Source organism: Tenebrio molitor, chromosome 2 (assembly GCF_963966145.1).
Source record: "Tenebrio molitor chromosome 2, icTenMoli1.1, whole genome shotgun sequence".
Lineage (NCBI taxonomy): Eukaryota > Metazoa > Arthropoda > Insecta > Coleoptera > Tenebrionidae > Tenebrio > Tenebrio molitor.
In genome coordinates this window covers 15,775,155-15,792,977 of record NC_091047.1, presented here as the reverse complement: position 1 = coordinate 15,792,977, position 17,823 = coordinate 15,775,155, and the positions used below count along the sequence as shown (strand labels likewise).

The 17,823-nt window shown below is 32.2% G+C and overlaps 2 protein-coding genes across 4 annotated transcripts in view; one reads left to right on the top strand and one right to left on the bottom strand.

The window, feature by feature from the left end:
- The window catches only part of LOC138123637 (coiled-coil domain-containing protein 13), a 60,609-nt gene that overhangs the window by 23,035 nt on the left and 19,751 nt on the right, over positions 1 to 17,823 (top strand). The gene's annotated exons all lie outside the window — the stretch shown is intronic.
- Positions 5,353 to 16,891, bottom strand: LOC138123635 (FIGNL1-interacting regulator of recombination and mitosis-like). Of its 3 annotated transcripts, none has more exons than XM_069038403.1 (13): positions 16,817 to 16,891; positions 16,607 to 16,750; positions 16,485 to 16,559; positions 16,024 to 16,166; positions 15,818 to 15,972; positions 15,571 to 15,767; positions 15,379 to 15,518; positions 15,204 to 15,327; positions 14,975 to 15,152; positions 14,739 to 14,925; positions 8,731 to 9,049; positions 6,024 to 6,230; positions 5,353 to 5,961 (listed from the first exon to the last, which is right to left on the bottom strand). In XM_069038403.1, exons 1-13 carry the CDS (start codon positions 16,874 to 16,876, stop codon positions 5,401 to 5,403), a joined length of 2,490 nt encoding a protein of 829 aa, XP_068894504.1. In that variant the 5' UTR covers positions 16,877 to 16,891; the 3' UTR covers positions 5,353 to 5,400. The 3 variants fall into 3 exon arrangements, with proteins under 3 accessions (XP_068894504.1, XP_068894505.1, XP_068894506.1); XM_069038404.1 differs by having other exon boundaries at positions 8,731 to 8,917; XM_069038405.1 differs by having other exon boundaries at positions 16,485 to 16,548; positions 16,607 to 16,817.

Below are 17,823 nucleotides of genomic sequence, written 5' to 3'. Positions count from 1 at the left end.
TGCGGCAGAGATTTCGCGCTGAAACAGAACAAATAAGCCCTGACATTATTGAGCGCAGTGTAGAAAGTGTAGGTGAGTGCTAAATGGTTGGCGGCACGTAATTTCAACATTTGCGTTAAATTTATTGTTAATCTTAGATGTTTGTTTGTTTTTGTTTGAGGTCAATTAAAAGTTTTACAATAAAAATTAAATTAAATTTTTGAAGTAAAATTTGTCATTTTCTCAAAAAAATTGTTATACAGTGGCTCCAAATTCGTGAATTCCGAATTTGTGGTAGGGAAGGACCCTGTGGAGCTCGAAAAATACCAGACCAATGTATCTTTGTGGGGGGAGTCCCGATTTTTTTTTAATTTCCAAATTTGGACTACTGAAGTGATCCCCTACAACGCTCTGAATTTGAAATTCGCGAATTTTGAGACATCCTGTATGTGTATCAATTTTTTTCATTCACGTTTAGCTACTTAGCTAGTACGAAGGCCTAGAAAGAGAAGAAAAAAGTGAAAGTTGTCATTTAAAAAAAAATATTGATGACGTCATAATTAAGAGATGAAAAGTAAAGTAAAGAATATGCACTTTTTAAAAACACAATTGATCTCTTGGACGATTTTTCTCAGAAATTAATATGTACAGTCACGGTCACGGAATTTCGTCAGTCGTTGTCATTCAACTGATATTCTGTGCGATTCCATTTACACATTGTTATGATTTAGCGATCGTTATTTTAACGATCGATTTTTTAAAATGATTTTTAAAGAGCTTGCTGATTTCTTAAAGCAAGTTGATGATCTCTACAAGTATATATTTGCTAAATTAACTTGATTTTTTTAAATTTTGATTCGGAAGTGATTTTCTAATTTTTAAAAAAATATTTAAAACAACCAATTTTCAATGTAACGATCGATATTATAACTATTTGGAAACAGAATCGCACTGATTAGCTGTAAAACAGGTTTTATATATTTCTAACCCCACACTGGAATTTTTAACATGTATGTCAAAAACGTTACTGATGACATTTTGATTTTTATTATGCGTGACAGAATTTCTGTCACAAACATTTTGAATGTCAGTCATATTGACAATAAAGGTTAGGCTACACAAGTTTTTTGAAGTTGACAGTAAAATAACTGACTTTATTTTTTAGAAGATAACAACATCGTAAATTAAGTTGGTTAATGGTTAGACAGCATTTTTATGGCATTAGCCATTTGAAATTACTTTAAAACTGTACTTATATGGAAAACATTCAATCCAAATTATGATTTTCTGGTTTCTTTGTGCCTTTATTTGATTCAAAAACATTGAAAAAATGCTGTTGCAAATGACAAGTGGTTTTTTGCAACTTGAGTCAACTATACCTGATTTTTTTCGAAGAAAAAATAATTAGAGAAATGTTACTAAAATATACCTACTGGATTTCATAAACAAAAAACGGAACATTGAGAAGCTGTTCACCAATTTTATTGAAATTTTCCCAAAAGGTGTATTGTTTTGCGATAAATAAATGTTGGAAGTTTTATTAAAAAATAAAGCTTTTAATTTTAATAATGAGTCATTTATTCGATGAGGCATGCTCTCAATGGGATGGTCTATGTCAGTCTGGGGCATCCCTCTACGGGGGTATCTCATTCCAAGTTACTCTAATTCATCGGCGAAATTGCTCCAAGTTCCTTGAGGCCGTTATTCAACCGAACCCCAATCACGTCCCACATATGTTCAACTGACAATAAATCTGCGGAACGAGAAGGTCACATCAGCGCTACTACGTTAATTAACGTGTTGTAGGAATGTTGTGGTGACCCTTACCGAACGAGGGCGAGTTGTCCTGTTGGAAGATAGGGCATTGCAGCAGGCCGTATAACACCTCAGCAATGTAGCGAGCAATATTCAAATTGCCAGAAATAAAAACCAAAGAGAACCTAAGGCCATAACATCATATAGTAGTTCTCCAAACTAAAATTCCCTATGTAGGGGCACTGTGGCGTACAAGAGCAAACTGGAAATTCCTTTGTTCTCCACCTCACCTTTCTTCAGCCATCATGGGCCCACAAACAAAAATGGGATTCATCAGTAAACACCACCCGAGGACAATCTTGCACCTAGTCATTATTCTGATTGCACCATTCCCGTCTGGGAGCACGATGTCATCGAGTCAGAGATAAGATTAACATTGGACACTAAAAATTGAAACCCTTATCCTACGATATTTTGATTACATCATATCAATAATTCTTCCTCGCCTAAAATCACTCATTTGGCGAGAATTTGTACGTGACGAAGTGGCGGTATTGATATAATTTTTAACAGAGAGTTAAAAACCAAAATAAGATTAGGTACTGTGACAGTGTGACCATATTTTCATTGCTTAGTTTTCGTAGTAATGCAGGAATTTCGTCAGAATTTCAATAAAATTGGTCAACAGTTTCCATGTGTTTCGTTTTTTTTTATGGAACTGTAAAACTAGTGCCATTAAAGATCGAAATGACTTGACTGAATTTCTGATGTGTAATAATAATTTCCACGAAATTGCAATAATAATTTTCGTGATATAATGGGGACATGCTCGTTGATTCTACAAAGATTCGACAAATACACGAGCAATACTTAAAGACTAAAGAGCCCGATGGAATTGAAAATGCAACCCACATTACATTTATAAAGCAAAGCTGTATCCAGTCCAGGTTTGTTTTTCAAATGTATTGTGGGTTGCATTTTCAATTCCGTCTAGCTCCTCATTCCTCGTGAATAACCTGTATACACTGAGTTTTTTATTTCGCTGAACGGCTGAACATACAAAGTACATAGTTCAGTTCTAAAGTGGACAAGTCAATTCATTTGAGATAGGCAACCAAACTTACAGATGCATTAGGCGTATGTTCAGTAAAATAAAGAAATCACGATATAGAAATATTATTGTCAACTTGATCCTAGTTCTCTTCACAGCTATACGTATATATAAATATTTATGACAATTACAAATTATATTTTGATCGGACAGTTTTAACTGACATTCACATTCAGCATAACAGACCAGACATTATTATTTTAAATAAACAACAAAACCAAGCATATCTTTTAGATATACCTGTTCCAAATTCACACAATATAACACAGACATATAATACAAAAATTAATAAATATTTAGAACTCTCCGTTGCTATGAGGAATCTTTGGTGTTTAGAAAAAATTTCGATTTTACCATTTATAATTTCAGCAACAGGAATAGTACCCCAATCTCTTTTTAAAAATTTAAAAATTTTGGACTTAGAGAACACATTGGTGGTTGAAATTCAAAAAGGTATATTATTATTAGGGATGGCAAAAAAATGTAAATATATCGATATATTAATCATATGATATATCGAATGCATTATATCGATACAAGATATATATCGAAACAAATATATCGATATATGGATATATCGATATATTATTATCATATAAAAACGATATAGTTATTTTTTTCAAAATTCAAGTCTTCTTGAATGTAGTGAACTACTTCCAACAGTTTCAACATCCATTCGACTTTTGGGTTGCAAAGGAAGTTTCTTTTTCCTTGGCGCATCTGGCTTTTCAGTCTCTTTTTTCTCATCACTTAAGTGTTGCAAAATAGAGTAATGTTTTTGCTTTAAATGCGTTTTCAAATTTGTTGTGTTACCCGAAGTTTTCAAAATTTTTGAGCACATGTTGCATTTAGCAGTATTCGGAGTAACTTTTTGAAAATGTTTCCAAATGTTACTTTCTCGGAGGAGCCATACTTTCATCAACAGTCACTTTAACTAACAATTAACAAAATAACTTATCGCAACCACAATTTTAGTAGATTTTTCACTTTAATTACACCTTTCGATTTTCACAGTGAATACGGTTGTAGCTCTGCGAAGACTGTGGGAAAAATATTCGGTGACCAGTATTTATAAACTTGGTACGGGTATTCCCCGAAAGAAGTTTCCGGGGAAGAACCTAATTTTGTTCAAGTGAATACCCTCAGATTCAGCCGACAATTCTGGTACCTACCGGATGTCACAAATGTCGGCAAATAAGTTATCTCCTTGACGATAGATGTCACTAATATGTTTAAAGCAGAAACAGAAACAAAAAGCCGCCAAACTGTAGTCTGCAGCAGCGGTTTAGTTTTTCGATATATTTAAAACTATCGATATATGATTCGATATATCGAAGTTTATATATCGATATTTATATATCGATATATTTATATAAATATCGATATATTAAATATATCGATATATCGTTGCCATCCCTAATTATTATACTCATGTCACATCGTGAGGAAATTCCTTAACATTGACACAGAACATAAAACACAAAAAAGTCAAAATGCGGAGGCGAGACGCCGGTAATTGTTGATAAGGACTGCACTATTACTTGATAGTATTATCCGTAATAGTGTATGTACTCCGGCAAAATTGCCGTGCCGCCGGGTGGAGGTGGGATAGGAAGATTTACCTCGCGTTGGTTGGGTATTAAATTCAACTGATACAGTGGGCTTAAAAAAAAACGGGAAATGAAATTTGACCTAATGTGAATTGGAAATTTAATTTGTCAATTTGTGTCTGTTTGACAGTAGTATATCTGACACATAAGTGCAGTTTTTTAACCTAAATTCTAAAAGGTCGTTTCAAACTATAAAAATTTAATAAAATCTGACAGAACTTTTTCTGACAGTTCCCGTTTTTTTTTTGAAGCCAACCGTATAATAGTATATTATACACCAGGCGCGAAGGCTATAAGGGACTTCTTCACCGTGGTTTATATACTATTTTTTCCACTACTAGATACGTTAAAACCTTTTCGGATAATAATTAATAAAATTATTTTGTCAGATGCGACAATCCGAGTTCTCATTTTTCAACGGTTGCTATGAAAATCGTCTACGTTAACCAATAAAATCAACGAAAATCTTTCGTTTCTAGGTGACGGCTGTTCATTATTCACCTAGGTTAATAATGAAAATTATTATTAACCTTGGGAGAGAAATTCTACTTCTGGGGTCAGTTGGAGAGTCAATAATGAAGCCTTCTGAGACTAGTAATGGAAAAAATATATTACGTTTAATGTAGGTATTAGGTTTATAGTAGTTTATTTAACGAGTTTGTGATCGTTTGTGTGTAAATTGGGTCTTTTTGGGCCAGTTTAAAACGCGAGTGAAACGAGTTGAATACAAGGTTCTTTTGTTCGACGAGCCCCTTTAAGGCTCCAAATCGATTAGAATCTTTAAAATTAGCTTAACGTTTCGCTTTGACAAGATGTGACATTTATCAAAATCCGTTAACACAGGAGAAAATTCTCAAATTCTGACAGTGTCGAACAAAACAAAAAAAAACTAAAGTAAATATGAAATAATTTAATCAAATAACCTACATTAGAATACCTAAATAATCAATTTAACAAAACAGTTAATTTTTCTATAACATATTTAATTTCAATTATTTGTCTTGCATTTAAATTGTTTTTGTCAACAGAGTTTGTTAATTTTTCAATTTCACTCTTCAAAGTATCAATAATTAAATCCACATCGTTTTCTACTTTCAATTTTTTACACAACGGTTGATTTGTGTCTGGCCATTCTGAACACTGATGGTGAAACTCAGAATAACATATTTTTTGGAAGTACTTTAAATTGTATTTACTTTCGGATGCCCTTTTTTGGCTATAATCATTAATTAATTTGTTAATGACCGGTGAAGCCATAACTACTCTATCAACCACGGTTGCATAATTATCACATCGGAAAAACTTATGAAAGGTATCTAAAGCGCTTTGTACTACGACTGAATTCTTATCAGACAACAAAATTTGGAGCATATCGGAAATTAATACAGAAAAAACATCCTTTTCTTGGTAATCGCTAAAATTTCTCCTAGATAGAGCTTGTAAAAGCTCACAAACCAACAGTTTATGTAGAGTTTCCTTCAATAAAAATTTAGATTGGTTTATGACCTACAACATAATTACATATATACATTTAAAAAATCGTATGTAATATGAAAATATATATTTACAACTAATACATTCTCTTCTGTCATTTCCCCAATTACTGCAGTTGTAATTTTTCCTAATTTATAAATAACATATTTATTAAAATTGTTATTTTGGCTAAGGTCCTTTACATCAAAAGACCACAGATAAACAATAAATGGAATCAGTCTTGATGCATTTATCTGAAGATCATTGAAGTTGGTGTAAGAAATAATATTTAGATTTTCTACCTAAAATTGATTTAATATCAGTAATAACTATGTTCCTATACAAATATATTGTTACCAATAAATGTTTCAATTATTAAACATATGGACCAACTACATTACACGAAACATCTATCAAACTATATGTGTTATAAGTCGATAGCCCGAATACGAGTATGTATATGTATAATCTATTCATTTTGATTGTGACCACTCCCTAGTAACTTTTCAGTTGCTAGGTTATTGATAGGGAATTTTAGATAACACTAAATCCAGCCGCAGTTGGCAACTCTCGGAGGCGCCATTTTGACAGAAACGTCACGCTCACAGAAGACAGAACGGAGAACGACTTGCGCAAACGTTTTTCGACGTACACTGTACGCATATCTATAAAATTGAGTTTTGGTACAAAATTTTAGAATTCAAAAAGAAAATGCCACGTCGTCTTCTCTCAAAGTTGGGACCAAACGGTTAATATTGACTTGTTTCGAGACATTTATTGATGCCAACGGGAAAACAACTCACAAAGACGAACATCACCAATAAAGTTAACTCTATTTGTGGTTTTTTGTTGTACATTTTGGCTAGTAAGTGTTGTAGTTTGATACCTGACCTGACCTGACCTGCCTTTTCATCCCCTGTAAATCATTTTTTTGAACTTTCTGTCTGATTAGTTTTTATCTGAAAATATTTATATTAATCAAAATCAAAGCTAATTGAAAGTTTTGTCTTATTGCCAAATGACCATTTCCTACGTTCTTCATTAATATCGAGAATTGCATGAGGTGATTTCGAAGTTTTTACGTTAAATAATCTGTACCTGGATATAACCCCACTTTTCAACAGACGTGATCACAGAATCAGACGTTTTTAGTTCCTCCTACTTCAAATATTGATTTCCGTTATTAATATTGATAAATACATTAAAATCATTGCTTTACTACCATGGTCAAGTTTTGACAATTCTGACATTTTCACATCATGTTCACACCACACAAATATTTAGTGTAAAACGCATGCAGCACACAGCTAAACAGCGCCTACTATGTTTTTCGTTGTGGTCACAATCAAAGTGAATAGATATTATGTACTTCTATTTAAAAAAAAAGCGTACAAGTAGTGAGCACAATTTTGGCTAGATTGTCATATTGTAAACCTATCTTTTAATTGTTGTTACTTAGAAACCTGTAACAAAACCAGTGCCGATAGCTGGATTTTAAGCAATTTTCACACATTTGATATACATAAAGTCCATTCAATAAACATCTGGACTGTCAAAATCAAAATTGCAGTTGTTAGGTTGGTTAAATCACTAGTTATTTTCATATTTTTCAAACTATTCATTTGTTTAAATTGACATTGTCAAATAAATTGCAAAATTATTGAAGTGTTTTTTGTAAAAGGGTTAAAATGGAAAGTTCAAAACGAACTAGGGTGGTTCTATTAGCGCGAGAGAAGAGGGCCATAAGAAATTATTATGAGGAACAAACAAAAAAGTGATAATAACGGGAAGAAATTACAAATTTGTACCAAAGCCGCTCCAGTATTGTTAACTAAGAATTGGTGTTCGTTCTTATGATTCACAAATCAAAATTTTGGAGAGATAAGTGTTAATCAAGTGTTAAATAATTTTCTTCTGAATAAATGAAACAGGTTAGTTTATTTTGGATGATTTTGGTTGTTGTTACCTGTTTTCAGTTTGTCGCGTGTTTTTTATAAACTTTATTAAATTGCTCTCATTCATTTAGATGCTGCATTTCGCTTCAAGTGTTCGAAGCAATGAATGATTCAAAACATTTTTAGTTCAATGATTAAAAATGAAAACATAACCTAAATATATTTTGTAACTAAATTTTGACGTCAGTACACTCTAGCGAAAATTTTTTATATCCAAGTACAGTCAAAACAAGCATTTTATTTAAAATTTAATTTTGACAGTCCAGGAGTTTTTTGAATTTACTATACTAAATGTCAGTACTACGTTTTCTTGGAAACGATTAATTAATTGTATCCCCATTTACAGTAGCCCTCAATACGTGTACGCTTTTTTTTTAATAGAAGTGTACATACCTCCGAATTCGATATAACAACTTAGTGTAAACAGCCACCGAATTCGATGGCGCCCGAATTGGTTTGGACGATCTAAATTCCAAGGAGATTATTTTAGTCCATTCAAAAAATTGTCACTTCTCCAATTCAATACACCGACCACGGTAAAACGACCTAAACGCTGTGCCAAAATCAAAAAACCATTGTAGTGCAAATAACACACATTTTTCATAACATTTCCTATTACTTATCAGTCTTATCACAGTGACAGATAAGTCATTTGCACCACAATGGTTTTTTGATTTTGGCACAGCGTATAATGAAAATAGTCGTCCGAGATACCAATTCATTTAAACGAATTCGGCGTCCTGTTTCGGGGTATTGACCTAGTTAACTGAGTCATAGCAATCGCTGCTAAATTTCTCAATTAGGTAATCGGTACCTAGTTAATACTATTAAAAACTACAATACTTACATAAATCATAAAATCGTTGACTGGGCAGTCTTCTTTTTCTATAATATTACTTTTTTCGTACAAATCGCTGATCATAAACTCGATATAAAATCGATGTGACAGTGGAACATTTCTTGTATTTATAATTTTCCAAATTGTGGTATCGTTTTTTGATAATTCTTGGATTTTAACATTATTTGGTAGAATTCTGAAAATACGTTGAGCCAGAATTTTAAAAAATATTGTTTCTGGAGTTTGTTGAAATATTCCTAATTGGACTTCTTTAATCTTCCTAACTACAGCGTTAAAGGTTGAACAGCATGTACTTTCTGAAGAATGTCTAAAAACAGGTTCATAACTTTATGTACATTATAACAATTTAGATATCTACACAGAATATATTAAAAAAACAACATCAATTTAGGAGTGTACAATTTATTTCATTGTTTCCATATACATCTTAGTATTTGCGTAGTCCTGTTGAAATTATATTAGTGTTTTTCGAGATGTTTAAAATATTCTTTTTTTTTTAATTTTTTTTTTTATTTTTTAAATTTAAAATATAAAATAATAAAATTAAAATGCTAAAGAACCAAGTCGTATTTTACATTGTGTTTTTGTTCGACACTGTCAGAATTTGAGAATTTTCCCTTGTGTGAACAGATTTTGATAAATGTCAACTTGACAAAACGATACGTCAAACTAATTTTAAAGATTTTAAGCGATTTGGAACATTTAAGGGGCTCGTCGAACAAAAAAACGTTATATTCAACTCGTTCGTCACTCGCGTTTTAAACTGGCCCACTCATGCCAAAAAAGCCCAATTTACACATGAACTCGTTAAATAAAGTATAATCTGTTTCAAAATCAAAAATCCACCACCTGTTGAATTATGTTGGCAGAAAAAGAAATCCCTAGAAGAGGTTTACTTTTTTTGGGTTGGCTCAACCTCCCGCCAAAATTTGACATTGAACTGTTGAGTTTATTTACCTAACACAAAATAATTATTATGTGCAAAAAAGTGGTAGCTACCATATCATACCTTTTGAGTAAAATCATGAAATGAGTATAAAAAACACGAAGAACTACGACCAAAACGACTGTCAACAGTTTTCTTTCATAACCCCACTTTTTTCTGACATTTGCAGACACACTAAAAACAAAAGTTGGCGACGTTGTCGGTTGTATTTTCGAGGTAGAATACACTGTTGGTGGATTTTTGATTTTGAAACAGATTATACCTACTATTTTTGGAAATAACAAAACTTGTTACGTATTATTATTACAAAATATATCTTACGACCGAGTTGAAGGTGAAGCAGTAATAAAATTAATTCGTTCTCTTTAATGTGCACCATAAAGTTTTAAACTTTTTTAAAGTCAATTTCCTAGTGTTCTCTGTACCTATTCTACTTCACTTATTCATTAATCAAGATCATTGTATCTATATTAAATTGAGTATTGCTTTTACGTTTGGTTTTTCAATATATACGGTTGGCTTAAAAAAAAAACGGGAACTGTCAGAAAAAGTTCTGTCAGATTTTATTAAATTTTTATAGTTTGAAACGGCCTTTTAGAATTTAGGTTAAAAAACTGCACTTAAGTGTCAGACAGACAGACTGTCAAACAGACACAAATTGACATAAATTGACAAATTAAATTTTCAGTTTACATTAGGTCAAATTTCATTTCCCGTTTTTTTTTAAGCCAAGTGTACAAGGGAAAATATCTAGTAGGAGTATATTATTCAATTAGCAGATAATGAAGGCTATTACTCGTGAGGTTGATTTTGTGTCACGAGCGAGTGGCGTAATTCAGCCGAGCGAGTAATAGCCATTATCCGCGAAATGAATACTATACTTTTTCTACGACTATGAAGAGAAGTTGATAAATAAGTTTCATTATTAGACAAACTGAAACTGACGTTTTATATCGTGTGTTCCACAAAAAACTCACTCGCAGCAAGCCATGACAAAAGTGAAGTATGTCTTAGTACCAGATGTGAAATGGAAATGAACTACTAAAGTAAATTTATAGGTTATCTGTCACAACTCACAATATGATGAAAATTTGTAAGTAACAAATGAACTACTTCCAATGATCCTAAAATCGACATGACCAGTCTATCTATCTCTATAGTCATGGCTTACTGCGAGTGAGTTTTTACTGGAACACACGATAGTATATTACATACCGAGGTAGAAAGTCCTCCATTCCTGTCGAGAGAACAATAGTTTACCGAGAGGCTTGCCCTCGAGGTGAACTAGTTCTCGAGACACAGGAATGGACTTTCGCCGAGGTTTGTATACTATTTTATTCACAATCAATTTAATAAAACAAGCAACATTATAATAATAAAAAATAAATAAAAACCAACCTCCGTAATATTATCGTTTATTTCGGCAAAATATTAAAACTTAGTAGGCGCGCACGATTGAGATTGTATTAAATTTTATTTCACAAAACTCAAACCAAATTGACATTTGCTCACATTTTTTAACAAATAAAGTGTGCGATAGTAAAATAGAGTGTACCCTCCCCAGAATTGCGGGAATCCGCACACAAATTAACACTCAATCTTTTACCTGAGAAAAGCAAATTACGATACCAGAAAAACGTACAGAAATTTTCGCGATTGGTGCGACAGTAGCGCCACCACAGGTCAGTTATGGGTTTCATTACTAACCGCTTACGATTCATTACTGACTCCTTTTTTCACCATTACTGACCGGTTGATCTGTACACGAGTAATCGCTCACTTTCTAACCTTTAAGAGGTTAGAAAAGCTGTACGTTGCTAACCGATTGTGAATAAAAATTACACTACCCGACATGATTTTTCTAACTCACCCAACTATGAGAATTTCTTATACCTTTCATTTATTAAAACTATATGACACCCGATTTCCATATTCCATCACGTCACGTTTGCGACGGCGATTACAGTTTCGCCCGTAATCCTTTCATGCATAAATTAAAGATTACACTTTCGTCCAAATAGTTCAAATCTGTAAAACTGTAAATATGCAGTTTCGTCCGACGATAGATCAGGTATATAGTACGCTGGGGTGGCTGGGTTTTATTACCTACCCTTTGGAAAAACCCGGTAACTGCTACCCCTACCCGCACCTGCATCAGTATCGGCAGGACCGTATTTTCAGTTCTCATTCTGAATTAGTTGCAAAGAAAAATCTAAGTTTGCAAAATGGAAAATTTAGACATCCAAAAAAGTGTTTCTAAACGTGGAAAAGTATTGTTGATTGTTAACAATTATAAGTTCAGTTTTTGTGATAAATTGTTGAATGGTGAGTCGAGATGAAGATGCAGAGTTCCAAAGTGCAACGCCACGATCTACACAATTGGTGAAGATTTTTTAATATCACGGCATAATTTAATCCATTCTCACGAGGAACTCAGTAAGTCAGCACTACAAAAACAATTCGTGGCAGTAGCAGCTAAACGCAAGGCTTCTGAAGATATTGGATTGCAACCTAAAAGAATTATCCATTCTGTTTTAAAAGAAAATGAATCTGATCAACTAACCATTGATGACGTAAAATCTGTAAAAAGGAGTATATACGGAGAAAGACGCAAGAAGTTTCCAAAGTTGCCTAAATCTTGTTTGGAATCGCATTGCGCTTTGGAGGACATAAAAGAAAAAATAATTACTAACAGAAAAGAAAATTTTTTGATGATTAACGATATTGAATCCAACATAATAAGTTTTTCGTGCGACGTAAATTTAAAGCATTTGTGCAGATGTACTCGTATATTCTTGGACGGAACTTTCAAATACTGTCCAAAGTATTTCTTACAATTATTCACACTTCATGGATACTATAATGGGCATTATATTCCGTTGGCATTTTGTTTGCTCAAAGATAAATTAACAGAGACGATAGACGTATGCAAAATGTCTAACTATTCTGTTAAACAAATGTAAGGAAATAAATTTGAAGTTCCAACCACAAGAAGTTGTGATCGACTTCGAAAAATCTATTCACAACGCCGTCAAAATTCTATGGAATGAAGTTAAAATAATAGGCTGTCGATTTCATATTAGTCAAGCATGGTGGAGGAAAGTTCAAGAATTGGGGCTATCTAAGGATTATAAAGAGACAACCGAAGTTGGAAAATGGATTGGATACTGTTTTGGTCTTCTTTTTTTGGGTAAAAAAATTACTTATTATTTTGTACAATTTCACATTAATTTTATGTTAATGTAATTTTCATGTATTTTTCTCTTTAAAGATTTTTTTTTCTCTTTCTACAGAACCCGAAAGTGTTGGTGACTGTTTAGTATTCGAGCTGAATGAAATCAGGCCACATAATCAGCAACTGGAAAAATTCCTAGATTATTTTAGATTTTAGAAACGAGAAAACTACTTAAAAGAAAAAATAAAACAATTAGACAATTAGATTAACCAAATTACTCGGCTTCAGTTCATTAAATTGACTTCCCACTATTTTAGTTTTTAATTGAATGTAAATATGTATATAAATATAATAAAATTATATATACAGTTTATTTATTTTCATTGTTGCAAACCCTGTCTTTCGACATGTCTTAACATTGGTAGAGACAGGTACTCAATAAATTTTATTAAGTACAACAGGTACTGCCGGACGAAAGTGCATGTACCCTAAAATTGAGTCCGGCCGAAACCGTAAGTTTTGCGGGTAGGGCGTTTTAAGGACTAGGTAATTAAAAGATTTCTCCGGACGAAACTGTATGTACCCGTTTGCGAACTAGACACCTATGAACATTTTTTATGTACTCGTGTATAATAACATATTCATTGTAAATTAATTTCTCTTATAAGCATGAAGAGTACACTAGAAGGTGCAAAATTAAGTAGGCTTAAGTTGTGTTTGGCATATGTACCAGGGGATATGCTATCCCGCTATGATGGGTGATTTTTGTTGGGTTCTTCAAAAGGAAGATGATAGCCCGCATAATTGTCCTTAGTCTGTTAACAATTTGCAGTACAATTATCATTGGTTTTTAAGTTTTTTTACTGTTTTAATGAAAATAACATTAATGCATATGGGTTGTCACATATTATTCCTAACTCGGAATCTAGACGTGCTAGAATAAATCTGTTGACGTTTATAGAATCAACAGACCCTAATTACCCCAGATTAGGTGTTTTCACTGCAGTTATAAAAAAAAAATCAAAAATGTCGGGTAGTGTTATTACTTTGTATACTTGATACCATTGCATTGCATTAAAATTTGGGATTGGACTTAATAAACTAGTTGTTATGATATTTGCAGTGAGTTTTGAAGTTATTATTCAACGGGCCGTGGGTAATGAATCCTGTTATCCGATGAAAAACATTTTAATAATTACAGTATGATCCAATAGGAGTAGAAAAACTCATTCCGATATAATAATTTTGGGCCTCGCTCGGTAAAATTATATGACGGTGGGTAGGAAGTCCAGAACTGCGACGAAGAATTTATCAAAAGGTTAGAGGCATTCGAAGAACACTGCAAATCATAGAAACCCATGTCCATTTGATTGCTTTGTAACATGAAAGTTAAGTGAAGACTTCTGTGTATGTACTATAAATTTTAATAAAGCAGTTCTGTTTGTGTTATCAAATTTGACAAATTTTCTCAAAATTGTTGTTACATGTTATTATACCTTGGAGTTGGAATTTTTACGGCCGGTAATATATAGTACAGTCATGTTCAGATAAATCTGGGACAATTTTATTTTTCGCGGGCAATGTGGGCTGAACACTGAACATTGAATATTTCCATGGATTTTTTGCTGTCAGAACAATTAGCAGATTTCATTTATTTGTCAAAGTTGACAAGTGATTATACTTTTCAAAGCAATTTTACTGCAAATAATAATTAACTGCTTGAAGTCACATTTAAAACCCAAAAAAAAGTTGTCCCAGATTTATATGAACAAGTGAAATTGAGAGCTACGTTACAACAGTTGTCCCAGATTTATTTGAACATGACTGTACATATATGGTTTTCATTTGAATATTAAACATGATAAAAATAAATACCTTAAAACCAAACACCAAATATCTATGGCGAACATTGTTAGCCAGATTTTGTCTTGCATAACGCACTCCAACAGTAATTTTTCGATTTCCATATAATTATTTGGAAGAAGAAGTACCATCACAGAAACGTTTGTAACTAGCTCTTCATAAAACATTGAATTGTAATCGGAAAAGTACTCCACAAAACCTGAATCAGCTTAATTTTATACAATACACCATAAACGATAAAAACTTACAACTCTTGATAAGCGAGAAAATGGTTTGAACTATAAAAACTATCTGAAAATCATCCAATGTTTTCAATTCATTTTTTTTCCATTTTGGTAATCCTTTCATCAGAGAATTTGCAAACTTAAGAAATCCAAAACACTGTTTGGGTGCTATACACCTGTGTGGGTCTACTGTATGAAATGCCTGTAAAAGATAAAGTTTAGTGTTGATTTTAACTATTTTTTAAATATAAACCTTTAATATACTCTCGTGAAGAAGTACATTTACCAATGATTCTGTGCAAAGATCTGTTAAAAAATAAAAGGAGGACACGATTTCACTGGGAAACCTATTGGTTTGAAAATAGCCACCCTGCCAACTGAAATATATCGTTAAATTGAAAATACTGTATGAATTACTTAAATGTTACCTATGAATCATTACCCAAAACTGAAGTACATCATCATCTTCAAAAGCATTAACATTCGTTTCAAATAACTTTAAAGCCACTTTTATTAAAAAACCAGCTATTTTAAAACATTGACTACATTTTTTTGGATCCACAGGTTCCTAAATTTATTTGAAATTACTGAAAGAAAAAATTGATTTATTAAAATTTTACCATTTCTGCCACAGCTTCTAAATTACTGTCTATTTCTACAGTTAAAGTTTGTAACGCTGGTGATAAATTAAAACTTCTCATACTTGGCGCACCAGAAATTTTCTGTATTAATGTAATAAATCCCTTCCAATTGTCAGCCATCGACTTCATGTTGACACCAGACAATGCCCTACTAATTTGTATGATAATCTCTAAAACTAAAACACATATCAAATAAAAGAAGTAAGACTGAAAATATGAATGTTACTTTCTTTGCAGGCAACAATTTCATTGTCGCTTAAAAAATCAAAATAAATGTGTGTGTCTAAAAACCTTAAAAATCTGGCATGTACTTCTTGGGTTTTTCTAAATAACTCTAAAATTTCTGTGACAGATTTATAATACGAACTGTAAATTTTCTGGCTGTGACAAACTAAATGAATAATATGTTCATTAAACATAGTGAACTATTACCTGTTTTTACAGTGCTCAAATGTTAAAAATAGTATGTGGCACACATTAATTGGTACATTTGGAACTTGGCTAAATAAAACACTAGTATCCTTCATTATATACTCTAATACAAGATTTGAAATATCCATTAAACTTAATGCCACCTGTAATCATTTACACATCTCATTATTAATAATGCTAGTAAAACAACTGAACATAATTATATTGCAAACATTAATTTACAACTATTGATGAAGTTCATATTTGTTTTTCCACAAAACTCTGCTTGTTTGTTATTTTCATAAGCAGGACTACCCAGTTACTTTAAAGTTTAACACTTGTTTTCATCATTTCTATTGAGATAAATGACACTGGAGACTGGATATTATACTTTTACATCTTAACAACTTATAAAAAATTGCATTAAAGGAAGTAAAACTATGCATCCTCTTTTATCATTATTATCCATGAAGAAATCATACCTGAAAATTATTTTTAATGACGTCCAAAATCTCATTTTCTTCAGATTGCACTATCAAATTATTACTGGTATAAATCTACAATTATCAATTTAATCTGTTATTGATTTACTTATTCACCTTACCTCTTTTAAAGTTTGTACTATAGAGAGAATAATATGTTTTAATAAGTCCTTGACTTCTGTAATATCATACAATATTAGTCGATTTGTTGCTGTTTTAATGTTTTCGAGTGTGGTTTGAGGCTCCTTGTTGCTATCTGGTAATCTGTATTGCAGTATAAGGAGAATACTTGATACAATTAACTACAATTAAAACTTATGGAAGAAGGATATTATCAGTGAAGTTAAACGGTCTATTTCCTGACTCGTATTGGAACAGTTTTTAAAACTCATCTTCAAATACAAAAATATAACCTATAAATAAATATAAACCAAAACTTCCGCGCACATTGAGCGTATGCGGGAAGTGCAAAAAGATACATTTCCCGCGTGAGCACTTTGTTTGCACCACTACCGTAGGGAGTGCTGCATTAGAACGAACGCGGGAAATTTCTTCTCCCAAAAGTTAGCTCGTATCAACATTGTATTGTAACAAACGTATCGGTGTTAATTTATAATTCCGGTCAGATTTGGCGTTGAAAAGTCGATTGTGAACGCACCACTCGTGTAAAAACACAAACAACTGTAAGATTTAAACAGTTGATCCGTAATCCGCAGTGCGCTCATAATCGACTCTTCAACGCTAACTTGACCGGAAATTTAAATGAACACCGATATATTTGTTACAATCTAGATTAGACTAGAAGATACATTGTTGTCTGGTAGGCAAACCTACAGGGCTATACAAGGCACCTCGTCCAGCGAGTGATTGGGAGATTTTAAATTGTAGGCTTATAACCCAACACTACAAAATGCAGTAGAATACATTAATTAGAGCATAATTTCAGGGCAAAAATGTTGCTGCTTGAAGGATATACATATTTAAAATTTTACGTGCGCTACGCAGAATTTAATGATTTTTTTGTCAACCAATCTCTCGCTGGACAAACTATACAAGTGTAAGCAAAGTCTGAACACACTTTCGAGCCCACACCAGTAACAAGTTTAAATATCTATTAAAATATCTACACCCTTTTTTTTACCTTCTTTATTTAAGTATTATGTTTCAAGTTAAAAAGTTAAGTTTTTTAAAGAATTTAAAAATCGATTTGTTCCTTTAAGCTTATTGTTATTTCGAATACAACAGTAAAGTGATCACTAATCACTAATATACCTATACTTTCATTTGTTTATATTTTATAAAATATTGCACACATTTACACAATAAAATTTATTTTTTT

Coding starts and splice junctions, on each gene's coding strand:
- LOC138123635 (XM_069038403.1), bottom strand. CDS start 16,876: ATGAGTTTTAAAAACTGTTCCAATACGAGTCAGGAAATAGACCGTTTA. Junction 15,328..15,378: donor TTTTGGGTAATGATTCATAG/GTAACATTTAAG, acceptor GATATATTTCAG/TTGGCAGGGTGGCTATTTTC. Junction 6,231..8,730: donor TCAACGATTTTATGATTTAT/GTAAGTATTGTA, acceptor AATCAATTTTAG/GTAGAAAATCTAAATATTAT.